Source organism: Amyelois transitella, chromosome 23 (genome assembly GCF_032362555.1).
Source record: "Amyelois transitella isolate CPQ chromosome 23, ilAmyTran1.1, whole genome shotgun sequence".
Classification (NCBI taxonomy): Eukaryota; Metazoa; Arthropoda; class Insecta; order Lepidoptera; family Pyralidae; genus Amyelois; species Amyelois transitella.
The window spans coordinates 4,862,735-4,880,160 of NC_083526.1; the positions used below are offsets into that span (position 1 = coordinate 4,862,735).

The 17,426-nt window shown below is 31.6% G+C and overlaps 1 protein-coding gene across 1 annotated transcript; it reads left to right on the forward strand.

Annotated features, from left to right (window-relative positions):
• Positions 1-6,757: 6,757 nt before the first annotated feature.
• LOC106130706 (uncharacterized) lies at positions 6,758-11,335 on the forward strand. Its single transcript, XM_013329608.2, has 3 exons — positions 6,758-6,904; positions 7,412-7,664; positions 10,494-11,335. The coding sequence occupies exons 1-3, from the start codon at positions 6,770-6,772 to the stop codon at positions 10,802-10,804; spliced, it is 699 nt and encodes a 232-aa protein (XP_013185062.1). The 5' UTR covers positions 6,758-6,769; the 3' UTR covers positions 10,805-11,335.
• The last annotated feature ends 6,091 nt before the right edge of the window (positions 11,336-17,426 follow it).

Below are 17,426 nucleotides of genomic sequence, written 5' to 3' on the forward strand. Positions count from 1 at the left end.
AATGAAAAACCAATATCATTATGTAAAATACGATTACTTTTATTGCATACGAAAGAACACAAAAATACAGTAAATTGGTAAGACAAAATATACAAAGGCGGACTTATCCCATTTAGGGATCTCTTCCTGCCAACCATTGAATAACTAATAGGAGAGTTACTTATTGGATAAAAGTACGTACAAATCTTTAGTGACAATATGTTAACAAAACAGCAGGTAAGTAGAAATAAATTGATATAAATATAAATAGGTACATGTATAATCAAATATAACTTAGTGCTGGTTTTCGGTGTTTTTTTTTTTAATATAATTTTTTCCTACTTGATTCCTTTCTTTTTAAACAAAAGAAGCATACAATGGCTATATAAAAATTGAAATTAGAATATTATTTCGTACTATTGTTCAAAAATTTTTATTTGATACGCCGAGCTTTGAGAAATGGCTAAACTTTCTTTCGACGAATATGCCTTAAACATTCTGTCAGGCGTATTTTTGTTAAGATCTACCAGTGCAAGGTAGGCTTCGACAAAATATACTTTATTGATCTTAGATCGTGGTCATAAGCGATCTATACAGAACAGAAAGGACTCGATTGGGACATAATCAGTACCTATAGGTAAATAACAGATAAGTAAATAACTAACTAAGCAGATATATAAGGAGAGTGTGGAGGGAAAGGTCGGAGTGGGAAGGCCTAGACGAACGTATTCTGATCAAATTAAGGACGTCCTGGTAAACGGTCATGTCAAAAGTATCCGAAATAATGAAGCAAAGGATGTATGCAGAGATCGTGGCAAGTGGAAAGAGGAAGTCTCTGCCTACACCTCCGGAAAAGAGGCGTGATTTTATGTATGTATGTATAGGTAAATACTGTCAGGAAAAAATGGGTTTTAATTTTATATTTTGACTATCTTGGACCCAGAGCTTTGTTTTCGAAGGCACTTCGGGATAAAAATTACCCTATATTTAATAACAGTTGCTAAATTACATCAAATCTGTCCAGGAATTTTTGCGTGCAAGAGTAGTAACAATCATACATCCTTATAACCTTTCGCATTTGTAATATAAATAGAAAGGGATAGTTACTCCATACATATCCTTTACGGGATAGATAGAGGAAATAGTCATGGTTGAACTTGAAGGCCATGTTTAGCTGTGTGGCTGAATTATTAAAATATCGAATGCAAAAAATTTAGATGGACCCTATTTGAATTGTAACCTAGGTTAAGGTAATGGAACTGGATATGTTAACGTAGGTAAATGCTTACTTAGGTACCTTTCTCATAATTATCGTATATGAAGCACTTACTTAAGCTAAGACTGTTTATTTTATAAAAGTGTTTTCTTTTTGCATATCAAAACGATGACAGAAAAAGATATGTTAACTACCAACATGACTGAAAATATAAGGCTTGATGAGTCAAAAGTCAACCCAAAATCGTGCGTGAGTAACCCGATAGCTTTTATATAATAGCAACTTGCTCCGTCGAATCAGGTACAAAATGTGGGTGTCTCTTTCAGTTATGACACACGACTTTCTTCTGCCTCATGTTTCTTGGGCGGTGCCGGAACCTTTGTCGCCTACTTATGACAATGCACAATTGTTAAGACAACAGAGTATGGAACGACCACACAGGTGAGTTTTTATTGTTCTGTGGTAAGCTTGACTGCTTGGCTAAGAAACTTTATAATGTGCATGTTTGGTAAGTAGAATTTCTATATTCTCTGCAAATGTAAATTTTAGGGGCCTTAAGTTATATACATACATATACATATGGTCACGTCTACATCCCTTGCGGGGTAGACAAAGCCAACAGTCTTGAAAAGACTGAATGGCCACGTTCAGCTATTTGGCTTAATGATAGAATTAAGATTCAAATGGTGACAGGTTGCTAGCCCATCGCCTAAAGAATCCCAAGTTTATAAGCCTATCCCTTAGTCGCCTTGTACGAAATCCATGGGAAAGAGATGGAGTGGTCCTATTCTTTTTTTCATTGGTGACGGGAACTACACGGTATATCGGCCTTAAGTTATAGCAATAATATAGTAGTTTTAGAAATTGATCACGTAACTTAAGAGAAAAATAGGCCATAAAAGGTTTAAGAAACGACCAATGTTGATAATGATAGAGTGCTTTCAATTCCCATTGAATACCATTTCAGTCACAAACATTTTCATACGTCAATTGAAAAGAAATTCAAAAGAGACGAGTAATTATTTGAACAAATTATGCGAGTGCCAACGAAAGCTGGGCAAATCCGAAACTCAGGGAAACACATTAAGATTCCTGAGCCACTCAAGACGTGGCTAATCTGTGTAAGTAATGACCACATCCGTGGTACGCACGTGATAAGACAGACTGATTTTCTGATGTAAGCGTGTAAGTGGCTTTTCACTGCAAAACTGCAGACAGACATTTCCATGCTAAATTGATTTACGAAGCAGAATTGCGATTTATTTTATTCACACTTAATACTCTGGAAACAAAATTAATGACAAATGATTTTTTTTTGGAAAACATACCAAGTTCATTTGTAGCTCTATTGATATACTTAAACATAATTTAACCATTACGTTATATGAAAAAGATTTAACAAGAATATGTTGTGTTGTGAAAAATTTTAATCTTTCTAAATAAGACTAAAAATTTGCAAAGAAACTTATGAACACTAACATAAAACAAAAGAGGTAAAAATCAAAATTTAGGAAGACATTACTGGCTTAACTTCTAATTTCAAATTATTTTATCCTGATCAAATCATACTTTGAATACCCTTCAATTATAGTGTATCAACTAAACAAACACTGAAATTTCATACCGTAATGACACTTTCAACATCATTAACACCTTTTGAAAATTTCCCTTCACTTACACATGCAAGCGATGCCCAGAAGCGATTTACAGATTCGTCCTTTAAGCCAAGTTTGTGCATAGAAAACACTGAACCTAGGATAAAATCTTTACACTCAATTTTAAACTTAACACCTCCAACTTTAAGGATGTTTTTAACATTTTAAGAACAAGTAGATGTTGAATAAAGACAATAGACTCTCTCTGATTTGATTATCATTGTTTGTCCATCAATTGGGAACTTTGAATACGAACGTTTCGGTAACATCGATCAACTGATTTATTATACATACATATGTCTGCTAAGGCAAAGGTTATTTATAATGGACGAGTTAGACATTTATATTGCGTTTCTTTTGAGCCAAAGTTCTTTGTTAATTATTATTTGGTTTAGGATATAATGATGGTTTAATTTGTTCGTCTTTTATTAGTTACGATTCAATCACAAGTTAAGTTTTGTTTTATTACCATATCTTATAAATTATGTTTGACAATATGGTAAAGAGTGAATAAACGTGTGTAAGTTCGTAACAAAAAGGTATTACCACAAAACCGATTTAATTTATAATAATTAACATATTCATCAAAATTTTCTCTTAATCAAAATGTCTGCCTTATATTTTAAATCTCTACCGTCTCCACGGCGTCATGATGATCGAGAGTCACATAACCTTTCAATGAAATATCAAAATTGAGGTCGAAAGACGTAACGCCAGTATCCGAATCCTCCCAGTTTTCACTTTCAGCATTCCGCAGGTGAATCAGCATTATGTGTCTCTATGATAATTGTATCGTATCCGGAACCTTTTTATTTTGCGAAATTGACATTTCTTTTTGTTAGGATTATTATATTCACATTTTTTTATTATTTAAGTTATTCCATTATTTTCACGATTTGTATTTCATTTATTATGAAATTAACAAATTAATTAAGAACATTTAAACAATTAAGTACTTATATAAAAATTATATAACGTGTTATAAATTTTGTTCGTCTGCAAATAATATAATTTTTTTTTGTTCTGCATTCGTTTTCGAATTTAATAACAATTTTTTATAGAGGTAACTAATATTATTATATAAGTCATATTTGTATAGGTATAAGTCATTATATAATTATAAGAAGTGTAAAATATGATTTTATTTAAAACATGAAAGATAATTATTTAAAAAACTTTGAAATTAAAATCCCAAACATTATTTCTGTAAGATGAAATGAATTGCAGACTGCACGAATTGTCAAAGCTGAAGAAATTTTTTCACGTTCTTGTAATGTCGCTTTCTTTATAATAAATTTAACATTTATTGACAAACCGACATCCTATGTTCCATTTGTATTCTATCATATATTTATCAGTCCATTTGGAGTCAATACAAACTTAGCGAAAGTGATTTTGTCACACGCAAAAACAATAGCAGCCACTGGGCATATAAATAATAGAATTATCTTACTTCCTACAAAACTGTACCTGCCTGCTTCCATACGGACGGTTATATAAACATTTATTGTAATTGTGGCATTAAATGTGCCAGATATCATCAAAATTAATACTTGAATTTGTTTGTTACAAAAAATAAAAATCCTTACACTAACTATATATTATGAGTTTGGATAGTATGGATTTAGAACAATTAATAAAACATATAACGGATTTCCAACAGATGATGATGATTGGTTTTTTTTTTCAGAGTTTTTTTATCATTGGATATGTGAAAAATAAAATTTTATTATATTCTAAAGGTATCTTTCACAAAAATCTACCTACTGTACCGATAATATATCTTAGAAATCAAAATTCGGGCCTTAGTTTACATAATCTGACTTTCTTGATTTGTATTAATTATTTATGACCTATGTAATAATCAGTTCCTTTATGACGTAAAGTTTTAAGGTTGCAACCACAGAATATAAACCTCTAGATGTAGTATGGAGAGTAAAAATATTCACCATCCTTTAGACGTCTAAAGGATGGTGAATATTTTTACTCTTTTAAGTTCAAATTAAGTGCTCATTATATTAAGATTACTTAACTTTACTTTAAATATGTCACATTGATCCAACTAATTTTCAAAGGTTCATAAACTTTACATACCAAATCAAATACTCTGGAATTGCGATGGAAGGATTTTTCTTATCTTTAAATCTATAATTATAAAGCTTGGCAGATCTTTGGTCCTATGAATATTTCGAAGTTTCTTTAAACAAAAAGGTCTTGAGTTTAAATTGACGCTTAAAATGTATTTATACGAATTTTCATCAAAATCGGTCAAGCGGTTTAGCCATGATAGTTTCAGAAATATTCGTGTATCGTTTTTTTGCATAAACATTTTACAAATTGACAAAATTGAGTCCTCTTCTAGTATAGAAGTTGGATTATACATCTATGTTCAGACAACATTTATGCAAATATAATATACTTAACAGTCAAAGGTGATTCAGCGATTTTAAATTATAATATCGATTGAATCGTAGTTGTATAAGAATCGGGTAAAATTAACATATTTCAAGAGATAAGTTCATTCATAGACGACAACGATGTGTCTGCAATGTTTTCCTAATTTTGTTAACCTTAATGTCTGTTGCTTTATTTGATTTTACTTTAAGTATTTTAGTTTAGGTATTGCGTGGAATTTTTTCGAGCAGATCCTTTCCGAGTTTTATACATTTTCAACCAAACCCTTTGTTTGATAGCTTAATTGTCTTTCTTCCTTTAGTCGGCTACTACAAAATACGGGTATCCTCTGAAAGAAGAGATCCTTTTTTATCTGTCAGAATTATCTCAGCCCCTTCTCTTTGTTTAATGTTCATATCATCATAAAAAAAATATTGTTGTATTCACGACAATTCAAAAGCTAACGTCATTTTAAAACTCTCCATATGAAACGAATGAATGATACTCGTAATGATCATCATAATGAGTGTTAAGTGTAATTTCAGTCTGCTTAACATTAGCTCGCAGACATTTAGTTCAAAAGAAAACCTAGATTATACTAGAAAGTATATGGTCGCTGAAAGCTTGTTAAATTTTCAAGGATTTAAAAATGTATGTAATAAAATCTAACTTAGAGATATTTTGATAAGGTAGCATTGAAGTTAATCTATTTTTTATTTAATATGATAAGGCAATAAATCTGATTAAATAAACAATAAAACATACATAAATGCAATAATGGAAATTTTATGTTTCAATAAAAGAATACTTCTAGATAGAAAATAATAATTCTTAGTCGTAAACATGTCAAACGCACAAACTAAGAAGTAAAATTACCTATGCATTTTCAAAGTGCAAATAGAATAAACTTGAGGCAAATACCCTTTATAAATAAAAAGAACGAAATTTAAAATTAATATTTTTTTTTAAATAAATTAGACATTTCAAACTTTGCACTATCCTTCAATACTGATATACCTAACCAATACTTGGTCTGTCTACGTGATGCTAATGAGCACCATTAATTGGCTTTAGATCATTATTATTCTGATTAACATATAATTGAACTATCGTTTTTTTAATACTCATCATGCTGTATACCGATTAAAATTTAAGCCCAAAAATCTGAAAAGTCTTTTTAAAGTTACAATTATTAATCTTGGTGTCATTTTAAACACAAACGGATCTTACCACCCCAAAGTTAAGTTATGCACCTATAATTGTTAAAAGTGAAAATAACATTATTAGGCCTGAAAGCTAAAAATTTGGAGAATTCCAAACACGACCCCAATAACCTGTCATCATAACACACTTTTATTCCATTAAAAGCCTAGCAAATACGTGTTAATACATTTAATGCTAGGCCCGAGTACGCCTCGATGTTTCGTCACCAAAGTGACATATGGAAATTTAAGGAGTGGGGAAGCAAAATAAAACTGTAGACTTGCAGGTATCTCCAACAATTGAACTAAGTTTGCGGACGAAGATGAATGCCTTGGTGATTTTATGTGTGGTCGGCCTAGCGGGGGCGGTACCCCTGGCTAAAGAAGAAGGGCCCGTGGAAAAGTTCGTGTCCGCCCTAAGGGACTGCGTGGAATCTGACACCATGCTGTGCCTAAAGGTGTGTGAAGTGCTGTGAAGTGACTGTGATAGTGAAGTGACCGATCAGGATTTGGATATCGAACTCGGGAATCGATTGGATTTGCCTAAAAATAATTGTGGACTAATCGATTTTAAAATTAGTATTTCATTTGATTAATTAAAAATTAGAGTTCAGTTTCGTTATTGTGAAGAAGTTATTGTGGTTAAGGAAGTAACAGAAATCATTAAACTTGATTTGACATAATGAGTTACGCGCCAATATTCTTGACTGCATGATAAAGTTAATCGCAGTAATCCATCTACAATATTATCTTGTAAAAATTGTTACTTTTAAATTTTCAAATATTATAAAGGTTTTTGAAAAAATCAATATAAATAGTAAATTATTTCTGAAAAAAGGAGTAATCCTTAATATACCTATTTTGCGTGACAACAAAAAATCCTTAACCTGATCGAAAATAAACTAAAATATATATATAAAAAAAAAAAACTGAAACATAATAAAATATCGTAATTTCTTTCACAGGAAACAGCAATGAAGCTGTCTGAAAACTTGGCCATGTCCAAGGAGCTGAACATCATTGATGGAGTCTCCCTTGCCAGGACGGGAAGCCCAAGATCAGCCAGGAGCTACGAACCACTACCAGAGGAGCCCAAGGCTCGGGAAATGCAGATTGAAGAGAGAATCTTGGACAACGTCGTCGACTTCCTTGACAGTCATGTTCTGCAATTGAGAATGCCCAAGTCTTTCGAAGAAGATAACTCAATTGATGAGGAAGGTATGTTCTGAATCTTTAGAAATAATCGTTACTCAGGAAAAAGGTAATCTTAATAGGAAATCCCAAATAAATTACCTAAACAGTAACGTTATTTTGGATTTCTTACCAAATTCAGAAATAAAAACCGTCTTTAAAAAACTTTATGGATTACTACAAAAATATTTTTAAAATACTGAATATTTTTAAAAACGTAAATATTTTTATTACTCAATATTAATATAGAAACATCAAAATGGCGTAAAGATTTTTCAGCAAATCGCTAGACAGCTCGTAGATATGTTTAATTATGGTTATTAATAAAGATTTGTTAGCTGTCGTCACTACAATCAATAGTTTTGCTTCTACCTTTTTATGGACATTATTTTAAATATTAATTATTCGTACGAGGTATGTTCCAAAAAAAAAAATAATTATAAAATTGACTCAGGTAATACTAGTAATATGCGGTCTTAAAATAAATCAATTGTTTGTGATTATCAGTTTTTACCATAGCGTACGCCCAATTTAGTTATCTTTAAAAGTGCATTTGTGTAAATACATTCTGTTGTTAAAAGCTGCCAATACTTTAAAATAAATAATTAAGATCTAAAAATTGTAATCCAAAAATTTTTGCCAACATAATAATTAAAAATAAAACAAATAACAACGCTCCTTTATAGGCAGAATTTTATTAAGCTTACAAAAGTGCAAATGAAAAATATTATATCAAATTTCTTTGAAACAAAGTCATAACATGTTAATTTGCCATTTTAGCTACCGAGAATTTTTAACATTATAATAACCGCGTCTTGTCACGAGTTGTCAGCTATCAAAGTCGGTGTAATTGTTTAATAACAGCTGCCAAATAACTGTCGGTAGCTATTCTGTTGGTTGTAAATCGTGAGAAACTTCTATAAAATATCTTTATATAAAATATATATAGATAGGAGTTCGTAAATTATTTAAATTTGGTACGTTGCTACTAAAGACCTAACTTTTAAAAGTTACAACATGAATATTTGCAATTAATTCCAAGAGATTTATTTCAAAAATCTATTCCGTTTTGCCACATTTGGATTGTACGAACTTAGTAGACTTTGGTTTTCTTGAAATTTCACATACATACGAGTACTAATAAAATTGATTTATCGACAGAAAAACCTTAAATTTGTGATAAACGAAAAGATTCATGCAGAGACGCAAGGAAAAGCTAGAGTTATAATATATTTTTAAAATTCCTTAGAAGTGGCCTAATTGAAAATACAAAAGAATCTCTCTAAGGAGTTTTAACAAAAAATAGTGTTGTTTTAAATCGTCCCACTTCCCAGTGATTTTTCATCTCGCAATGTTTGTTAGATCGTTTTGTTGACTTAAGCATTTCTATTTGCACTCATAAAGCCGGTTTTGAACGCACTACACTAGACACATAAAAGGCGAGTCATGAGCTTTTACACTTGACACAAAAGAATCTTGTACAAGTTTCAAATTTTGAATGTCTCTTTGCACAAAAGAAATCAGCAGGAACTTTGAGTTTGTTCTTCCAGTCGGTAGTATTTAAAGCTTTGATTTTGAAGAATTATCTCTAAGAGTAATACAGCGGTTTGGTTTAGGCATCTGAGAGATAACCAGCCTTTAACATTTCAAATGTAAAATTAATTGATTAAATGATATAATTTTTAAACAAATGATATTTGTTCACAACAATGGTATTTAAATAAGGAATTATCATGTCGTCATGGGACCTTCAAAAGAAATTTGTTATGTTTATTTATTAGAATTGTTTAAACAAATTTTTATGTATATAGGAATAATTACAATTAAAGAATAAATTGTCATAAGAATGAAGTACCAAGTTCTTTAAAAAAGCCAAAAGGCAATTTACATTAATGTTAGGACGACGCATGAAATTGTCGCTTTCATTTTGAAATATAATTAAATTTATTCCGTTATAAAAATAAAAATCAATTTATAGGAGAACCAATGCCTGACATTAAAAAAGACACAAATCCCATTTCCAACCAAAATAAATGGCAATAACAAATCAGAAGGTCGGTCACAACTTTCTGAAATGTCGTAATTTTCACGCGTTACTTTCTTAAGTTTCTCTTAAAGTCTTTTGTAAAGTTTACGACTGAAGTGACCGATGGACTAGAGTTATAGTTCTTATGTCAGAGCGATAAGGTTGTAAAATGTGTTGAAATATTTTACGGTGCTTGTACTTTCGTTGAAAATAGTCCTCAGCTATTCAAGTCATGGTTCTATGGTCAACTGCGTGTGAGATAGTTAAACTGTTACTTTGTTTTGAACGCTGTCACTTAATGGTTTTATCACGGTTGACATTAGCACTTTTGCAAATGAATGTACAAATGTCATCATAATTAAGTACGCTTTTGACTTTATTGTCTTGAACTTTGACGGTATTCTTTATTTTAATGATTGAATAATTTGGATAATCATCGTAAACATGTCTACTTCGCCTTTTATTGTTTATTTTTTTTCAAATTTGATTATTTCTGCATTATTTCTGGTTGGGTTTTCTATCGAAGGCCTATAATTTTCTTTTATGTTAGAATTTATTCTTGTTGTAAGGACTATTGCCATAAAATACAATTATTGGTTTATATTCTTCTTATCTCTTAGGATACATACAACACTCATTCAAGGCTATGTTCAGTTGGATGGGTTAATGATGTAATTAAAAATTCAAACATTATGTTGCTAGCTGAAAAGCTAGAAATATAATTAGCCCATCACCTCAAAGAATTCGCCAAATTGATTTTTATGGTATGTTACTTCGACAAGTCTTATTCAAACCTCTGCACATTGACATTTCCATTATTATCTTGCCAGGTCGTGGAAAGAAGAAGAAGAAGCTGAAGAAGCTCCTCCCCATCTTAGCTCTCATCAAACTGAAGCTTGCTGCCCTCGTCCCTCTTTTCCTCGGCATCATAGCTTTCGCAGTATTCAAGGCATACCTCCTTGGAAAGATCGCTTTCATCGCCGCTGCGTTTGGTGCTATCAAGAAACTTCTGGAATCAAAGAAACACAGCGGCTGGTCTGAACCAGCCCACGAGGAACATGGTTGGGAAAGCCAAGGCGGTTGGGGAAGGTCTCAGGACGCTCAGAAAATGGCATACGGTGCTCACATAAAGCAGGCGTAACCTTCATTTAGCCTGGGGCATTTGAATTAGTTATTTTAATTGAGGCTTAGTTCAAAATTTAGCCTTTTCATTGTTATCTTGTTAACCACCGTAATTGGTAAAACTTGAATTGTGTGTGTGTGTGTGTGTTTGTTTTTATTTATTATTTTTTGTTTGTACAGCAGAACAGTTATTTAATAGTTTGAATTAAGCATAACGACTGATAATTTTATTTTGTGTTATGTAAGTATTAATAGTATGTATTTTTATTTTTTATAAGTACCTATGTTTCTTTTGTGTTTTATAGATTTTGATATGTATCTTGAATTTTTCATATATCATTTATTTATTTACAATTTTTTGTACAGCACAGCAGATTAATTTAAAGCTGTTACCATATTTTCTTCTTATCTTTAGTTTGCACATTCCATTTTATTATTTCACATTTATTTTATCTACATTGTCTACAATATTCTCTTCCTTTTCACATTCCTGCCCCTTTTCTGGTTATATATATTTTTGTATTATATAATTATTTTATCCTATATAAATAATATTATTATGTACATAATTATTTATTCATATCATACAGAATTTCACCAGCATATTTTTAAGATTTCGTTCCAAAGATATATTTTTTTTTACATTACTTTTCCGTTAAGTTTATATTTTATTTATTGTGTGTTTGCCGAGTCAAGTTTCTTAAACCAATTGAATTTATTTATTGAATGGCGTTGACGAAGTGTTATTTAAGTTATTTATTTTACGCTGGATCCACGTAAAAAGAGAAAATAAAGAGTGTAATCCATATACTTTTTTTATTTTTATTTTTTTTGTCCTCACTCAAAAGCCAAGTAAAACTAAGACACAGGAAAATTAAAAACAGTAGATTTTAGAGCCATTAGGTTTATTATCCTTTTGGTAAATCTTAAATACGAGTATCTAGGCAGAAGTTATACCTACTCGTAGACATATAACTTGTATTTTCAAGATGGCGAAGAAAAAAAGTTGATATACCTGCCTATTAAATCAAAAAGATATTTCTAGTGCATAATTTTTACCATTGGTCTAGAAATAATAATATGAAAACAATTACAAAATTATGTTTCTTAATTACTCACTACTGTCGTAAAAGGCGACTAAGGGAAAGGCTTATAAACTTGGGATTCTTCTTTTAGGCGGTGGGCTAGCAACCCGTCACTATTTGAATCTCAATTCTATCATTAAGCCAAACAGCTGAACGTGGCCTATCAGTCTTTCCAAGACTGTTGGCTCTGTCTACCCCGCAAGGGATAAACACGTGATCATATGTATGTATGTATGTATTACTCACTACTGTTTCAGTGTTTAATTCTAAAGAACCGTAGATGGTTAGGAATGCTTAAACGTTTATTAGCATTTCTATTGATCTTTCAGTTCAGTATACCTACCTGTTAATAATGACCGAATAATGATGTTTTCAGTTAGAGACCTGCCTTCGTAGCATAGCACGCTCTACACCGTTATTATCGCGCGATAAAAACGGCGTCACGCGTGGGTACCCTGCTAACGGGGCCGGTCTAGGCTCACACATAGGATGAACTATTTTAATCGCTCTCTACGCACTATTTTGTATATGTATTCATCAATCAATCCAAAAAATTAAAAGCCTCTGTGGCGCAGCGATTGTACGCTTGTCTGTGACACAGTAGGTCCCGGGTTCGAATACCGGCCAGAGCAAGATGATAATGAACTTTTTCTGATTGGTCCGGGTCTTCGATGTTTAACTATATAAGTATGACCTATTAAAAACAGAGTCTCGTTTCTTCCTTTTAGTTACGAAAGCCTAAAAAAGACTAATTTTATCAATTTAAACCGTAGGGGAGACTGGGGACACTTGATCCCCATTTTAGTTTATTGCTCATATCTTAGTCTATAGTAATGGCTTTCAGAAAGTTTTTAGTGACTACCTAGAAAAACTATTCATCTAACTTTGTACATTATCAGATTATGGAATTAATTAATAATTAGTACTTTTTTTTACTTCGCTTTTATTAGCTTGGGTTGTATGTATGTATGTATGTATGTATGTATGTATGTATGTAACGGAATCTTTGAGCTTAATTTTCACTGATTTCTAAACGTCTGATCAACTTGGAACTTTGCACACGTATCAAGGACCGATGACAATGCAATATTTTGATAAGAGTTTCTCATTATCCTTATTAAAACTGCCAGGATTAATAAATTCATTTTTAGATCCTTCGTATGAGAGTAAGAGAGACAGAGATAGCACCAGTGCCAGTAATCTCCATACAAGAAACCAAGAAGTTCTGACGTATAATGAGTCAAAAAGAGATGTAATATATTTCCATATAATGTTACTATTAACCTGAGGCTTCTTTATTTCATCGCATTGCTCCATTTAGAATTACCATTAGAAACCATAGTAGAATTAGTAGAATATTTTAAAACAATAAAAAATATATAAGTAATAAAACAAAAGTAATAAATGAAAATTGAACAACTAAATTTACAAAAATACAAGAATAAAGTTACTACCTACAGAACTTTGCGATATTTAATATGTATTTAACATATTAATGCAATTCTTGAATTAACATTAGGTATCTTTTGCCTATTTATAATAGCAACACTGTAATACTCGTTTGGAAAATGAGTGACAGTTTTTTATGTCAAATAAGTTTTGCTGTAAGTTTTGATTGAATTCGATTCGAACACCTGTAAACTTTCTTTCTGTTGTTTTTTACCGGTGCCTGTGTATTTACCTATTTGCACTTTGTTTTGTGCTGATAACTTGTTGTTATTTGGAGTTTGGAATCTTCCGTTGAGTCGAGCTTTGTTCTTCCGGATATTCGTGTGATTTTATCATCTGAGATTGGACTCTGACTGTGTTTACTGTGTTGTGCAGATATTTTGAGATAGGACTCCCAAGTTTGTGTTTGTTTTTGTGAAAGACAGATTTTACAACAAAAGTGCCACGATGTCTTCAGATAAACTTTGTTGCGTTCCTGGTTGTAAAGGCAGTGGAGGTATGTTTGAAATATTTTTGTTCCTGTATCAATCTGCCTCTTAATCTTGTGGTTTGATTCTTGGCAAGGCCACAATCGAAAATTATTACGTTTGCTGGATAGTCAAAAATATTATTAACAGTGATTTATCACTATAAAATTCTTTTCAACTGGGTTTAACAATCATCATACATACATATAATCACGTCTATATCCCTTGCGGGGTAGACAGAGCCAACAGTCTTGTAAAGACTGATAGGCCACGTTCAGCTATTTGGCTTTAAGATAGAATTGAGATTCAAATAGTGACAGGTTGCAAGCCCATCGCCTTAAAAAGAATCATGATGATGAGAATATTATGAGATTTAATCCAATCAGGCCACATATAACTTTAAGAAAGTTAGTTGTGAAAACCTCCGGCGATGGGCGCATGGTTGCGAAAGTCTTTTCTAGTAAGATAGTTATACCAGAAGTGTTAACTTCCAAAAAATAATTGTATAAAAAAACTAAAAAACTACCCGTTTTATTGCAAATCGAACTAAAAAATAGAAAATAAGTAATAGTTTAAAAAAAACTAAGAAACTACGCTTTTATTGCTAATCGAACTAAAAAATAGAAAATAAAAATTAATGACAAAGGAATTCAGTAGTAGCAAGTCGAACAATCAGTTATAGTCAGTTGTAGTAGTAATTACCTCGGATTAAAATTATAACAAAATTAAATTTATAAACAAAACAATTTAAATCAGAGTAAAAAGCGTGGGGTGCATTTTACTTCATTTTCATAACTCTCTTGTCATAAATATATGCTAATAGAATGATTTTAATATTTACTACATCAGGCACCCCACGCTTTTTACTCTGATTTAAATTGTTTTGTTTATAAATTTAATTTTGTTATAATTTTAATCCGAGGTAATTACTACTACAACTGACTATAACTGATTGTTCGACTTGCTACTACTGAATTCCTTTGTCATTAATTTTTATTTTCTATTTTTTAGTTCGATTAGCAATAAAAGCGTAGTTTTTTAGTTTTTTTTTAAACTATTACTTATTTTAATTTACTACGACATTACAAAAGGATCAAGTGTCCCCTATGCTGGGAGACTTGATCCCTGTGTAGGTTAGATTTGATTATAGGGGAACAAGTGTACCTTCGTCATTATAAAATAATAATAATGCATTTTACAATATAAAAATTGTTTATTTAATCATATAAACATAACAAAAATCAACACTTACAATGGTTATATTATTTTAGACCTGTATGTGTTTACTTAAAGATAATTTGAGTTTTAATAATCACAATCCTTACTTAATGCGTACCAACTAAAACTTTTTGTCTTATTTTTATTATCGCAATGATTTTCATCATTATAGGGAAATTTAACATCTGGCTGTCGTTGTTGTTTCCTGGCGTATCTTCTTAGTGTCATCAAAGGCACATCATAAAGTTTTGCAGTTCCTTTGATAGTATTTCCTTTCAAAATCTCTTTAACCGCTAATTCAAGTTTTGTTTTGTCTATGGTTATGGTTTCTTAGCGCCCTCTTTATACGTAATATACGTTAATATTTTTCTTCCATCTAAAACAAGTAAAAATACTGAGCTATCTATACCTAACCAAATATAGGGGACACTTGATCCCGGGATCAACTCTCCCCGCGCTCGCAGGGATCAAGTGTACCCGGAACTGATATTTTTCAAAAACCAAATTTTTGTTAAAGAAATAAAGCGGTAATTAGATGAAAAGCCCATCAATACAAACTTCAATTAACAACTTTTCTAGTCTTTAGAATGTGGTTACTAATTTATAATTAATAATAACTATAGATAATGGTTTAAATACTCACAGAAAAATATTTTCACCTGGCAAAAACAAAATGGCACCACTGCTCTGAAGTTGTCAATTGAGAACCGTCAAATTTACGTTCAACCATAGACAATGAGTGAAAGCAACAGTATTGCCAGTCTTTAAAATAAAAATACCGTGTGCTTATCGATTTATTGACAAGGGATCAAGTCTCCCTGGGGATCAAGTATCCCCAGTCTCCCTATAATATCCTAAGCTAGGTTCTGGACAACATACAGCAGAGTTGGAAGTCTGCTTCCTTTCAGACGGGGTAGGCAGACATTACATATTCTCATATGTCAATCATTGTATTATAATTACTATTGCTTTAATTAATTTCATCAATATTCTCATTCCAGTTTATCTATGAAGAATCCTCGACCTTTTACCAGAATTAGCTCAATTTAATCAAGATCCTATAACCTTGTAACTCTTGCACATCATATTTATTTTGTTTTAATTAAAAATAATTCTTCCAAATATCAACGGTGAATGGGCTAGCAACCTGACACTATTTTAATCTCAATTCTTACATTAAGCTTATCAGCTGATCGTCGCCTATCAGTGTATTCAAGACTGTTGGCTCTGTCTACCCCGCAAGGGATAAAGATGTGATTATATGTATGTATGTATCAATGGTGAAAATATTCGTAAGATATATTTGTTACGATAAAAAAAATTGTGAACATTTAATAGCTAAACTTTCATGAACCTATTTCAAAACTAGTATACTATACCACAGAGCAAGGTAAGGCGCGAAATGGAGGAAAGTAACCAACCAATCATTAAATGAATGATTTTCTATAAAGTGCCCGTTTTTCCTTAATAAGCTCATATGCTTGTTAGACTTCAATCTCTATTGACTACAAAGAAAATGTTACGCGCATATAAATTTTCTATATAAATAAGAACGACTTGCAAATTCGTTCAAATCCTACCTCGACTCTTTTTTATGAGTTGTATAAATAAGTTTCAGTACTCTTACAGGGTGAGTGAGAGAAACCATGATCTTATTTGGGTAAGGCTCCCCTGCGAAAGTTGGGGGGAGGTAATAAGTAAGATTTCCTATTAATAACGATGTTAGTTTGACATGGTCCTTAAAACAATCGAAATCAGTTTTTACGCCATCTAACGATAATATTGGGAAACTGAATGCTTTTAAAAGCATAGACCAAAAATACCTTGTTTGGTAATGCGTTAAGAAGCCGCAAGTTGCATTTGTAACGGAAATTTGGATAAAAATTCAAAAATTATTTAAATCTTTACTGTCAGTCTTAACACAGCGGTAGTTTTGCTTGCCTATAATATGACAGATAAGGCCACGGGTTGGAATCCCAGGCAGGGTATAATGAGAAACGATTTATTGGTATGAGTCTTGAATATTTTAATAAACCCTAAACTAATTAGCCTACTTAAATTAAAAGTAGTATGCATGGATTATGTATGACCAGTGGAAAAATATTTCCGGAGGCGTGAGTACATCACTATTTCATTCAAAATGTTATTGAGGTAACAAATCAAACAGTCATAAGTTAGATTATAACATCCCTCTCTCTTAGTAAGGGGTTAGTAGGAATAACTTCTTTAACATTAATACATATAAATATGTCTTTGTCCTTTACAGGGTAGACAGAGTCTCGAAAATACTGGAAAGCCGTGTTCAGTGCTTGAGCAGCCAAGCTACAGCTTTAAGCAATACATTGCTTAATGATGGAATTGAAATTCAAATAGTGGCAGGTTAGACCCATCACCAGGAAAGAATTTGATGGCAACTGTGGCG

Excerpts from the sequence above, each read along its gene's own strand:
- LOC106130706 (XM_013329608.2), top strand. The coding sequence starts at position 6,770 with ATGAATGCCTTGGTGATTTTATGTGTGGTCGGCCTAGCGGGGGCGGTA. Across the intron at positions 6,905-7,411 it reads ACACCATGCTGTGCCTAAAG|GAAACAGCAATGAAGCTGTC; the intron begins GTGTGTGAAGTG and ends TTTCTTTCACAG. Across the intron at positions 7,665-10,493 it reads TAACTCAATTGATGAGGAAG|GTCGTGGAAAGAAGAAGAAG; the intron begins GTATGTTCTGAA and ends TTATCTTGCCAG.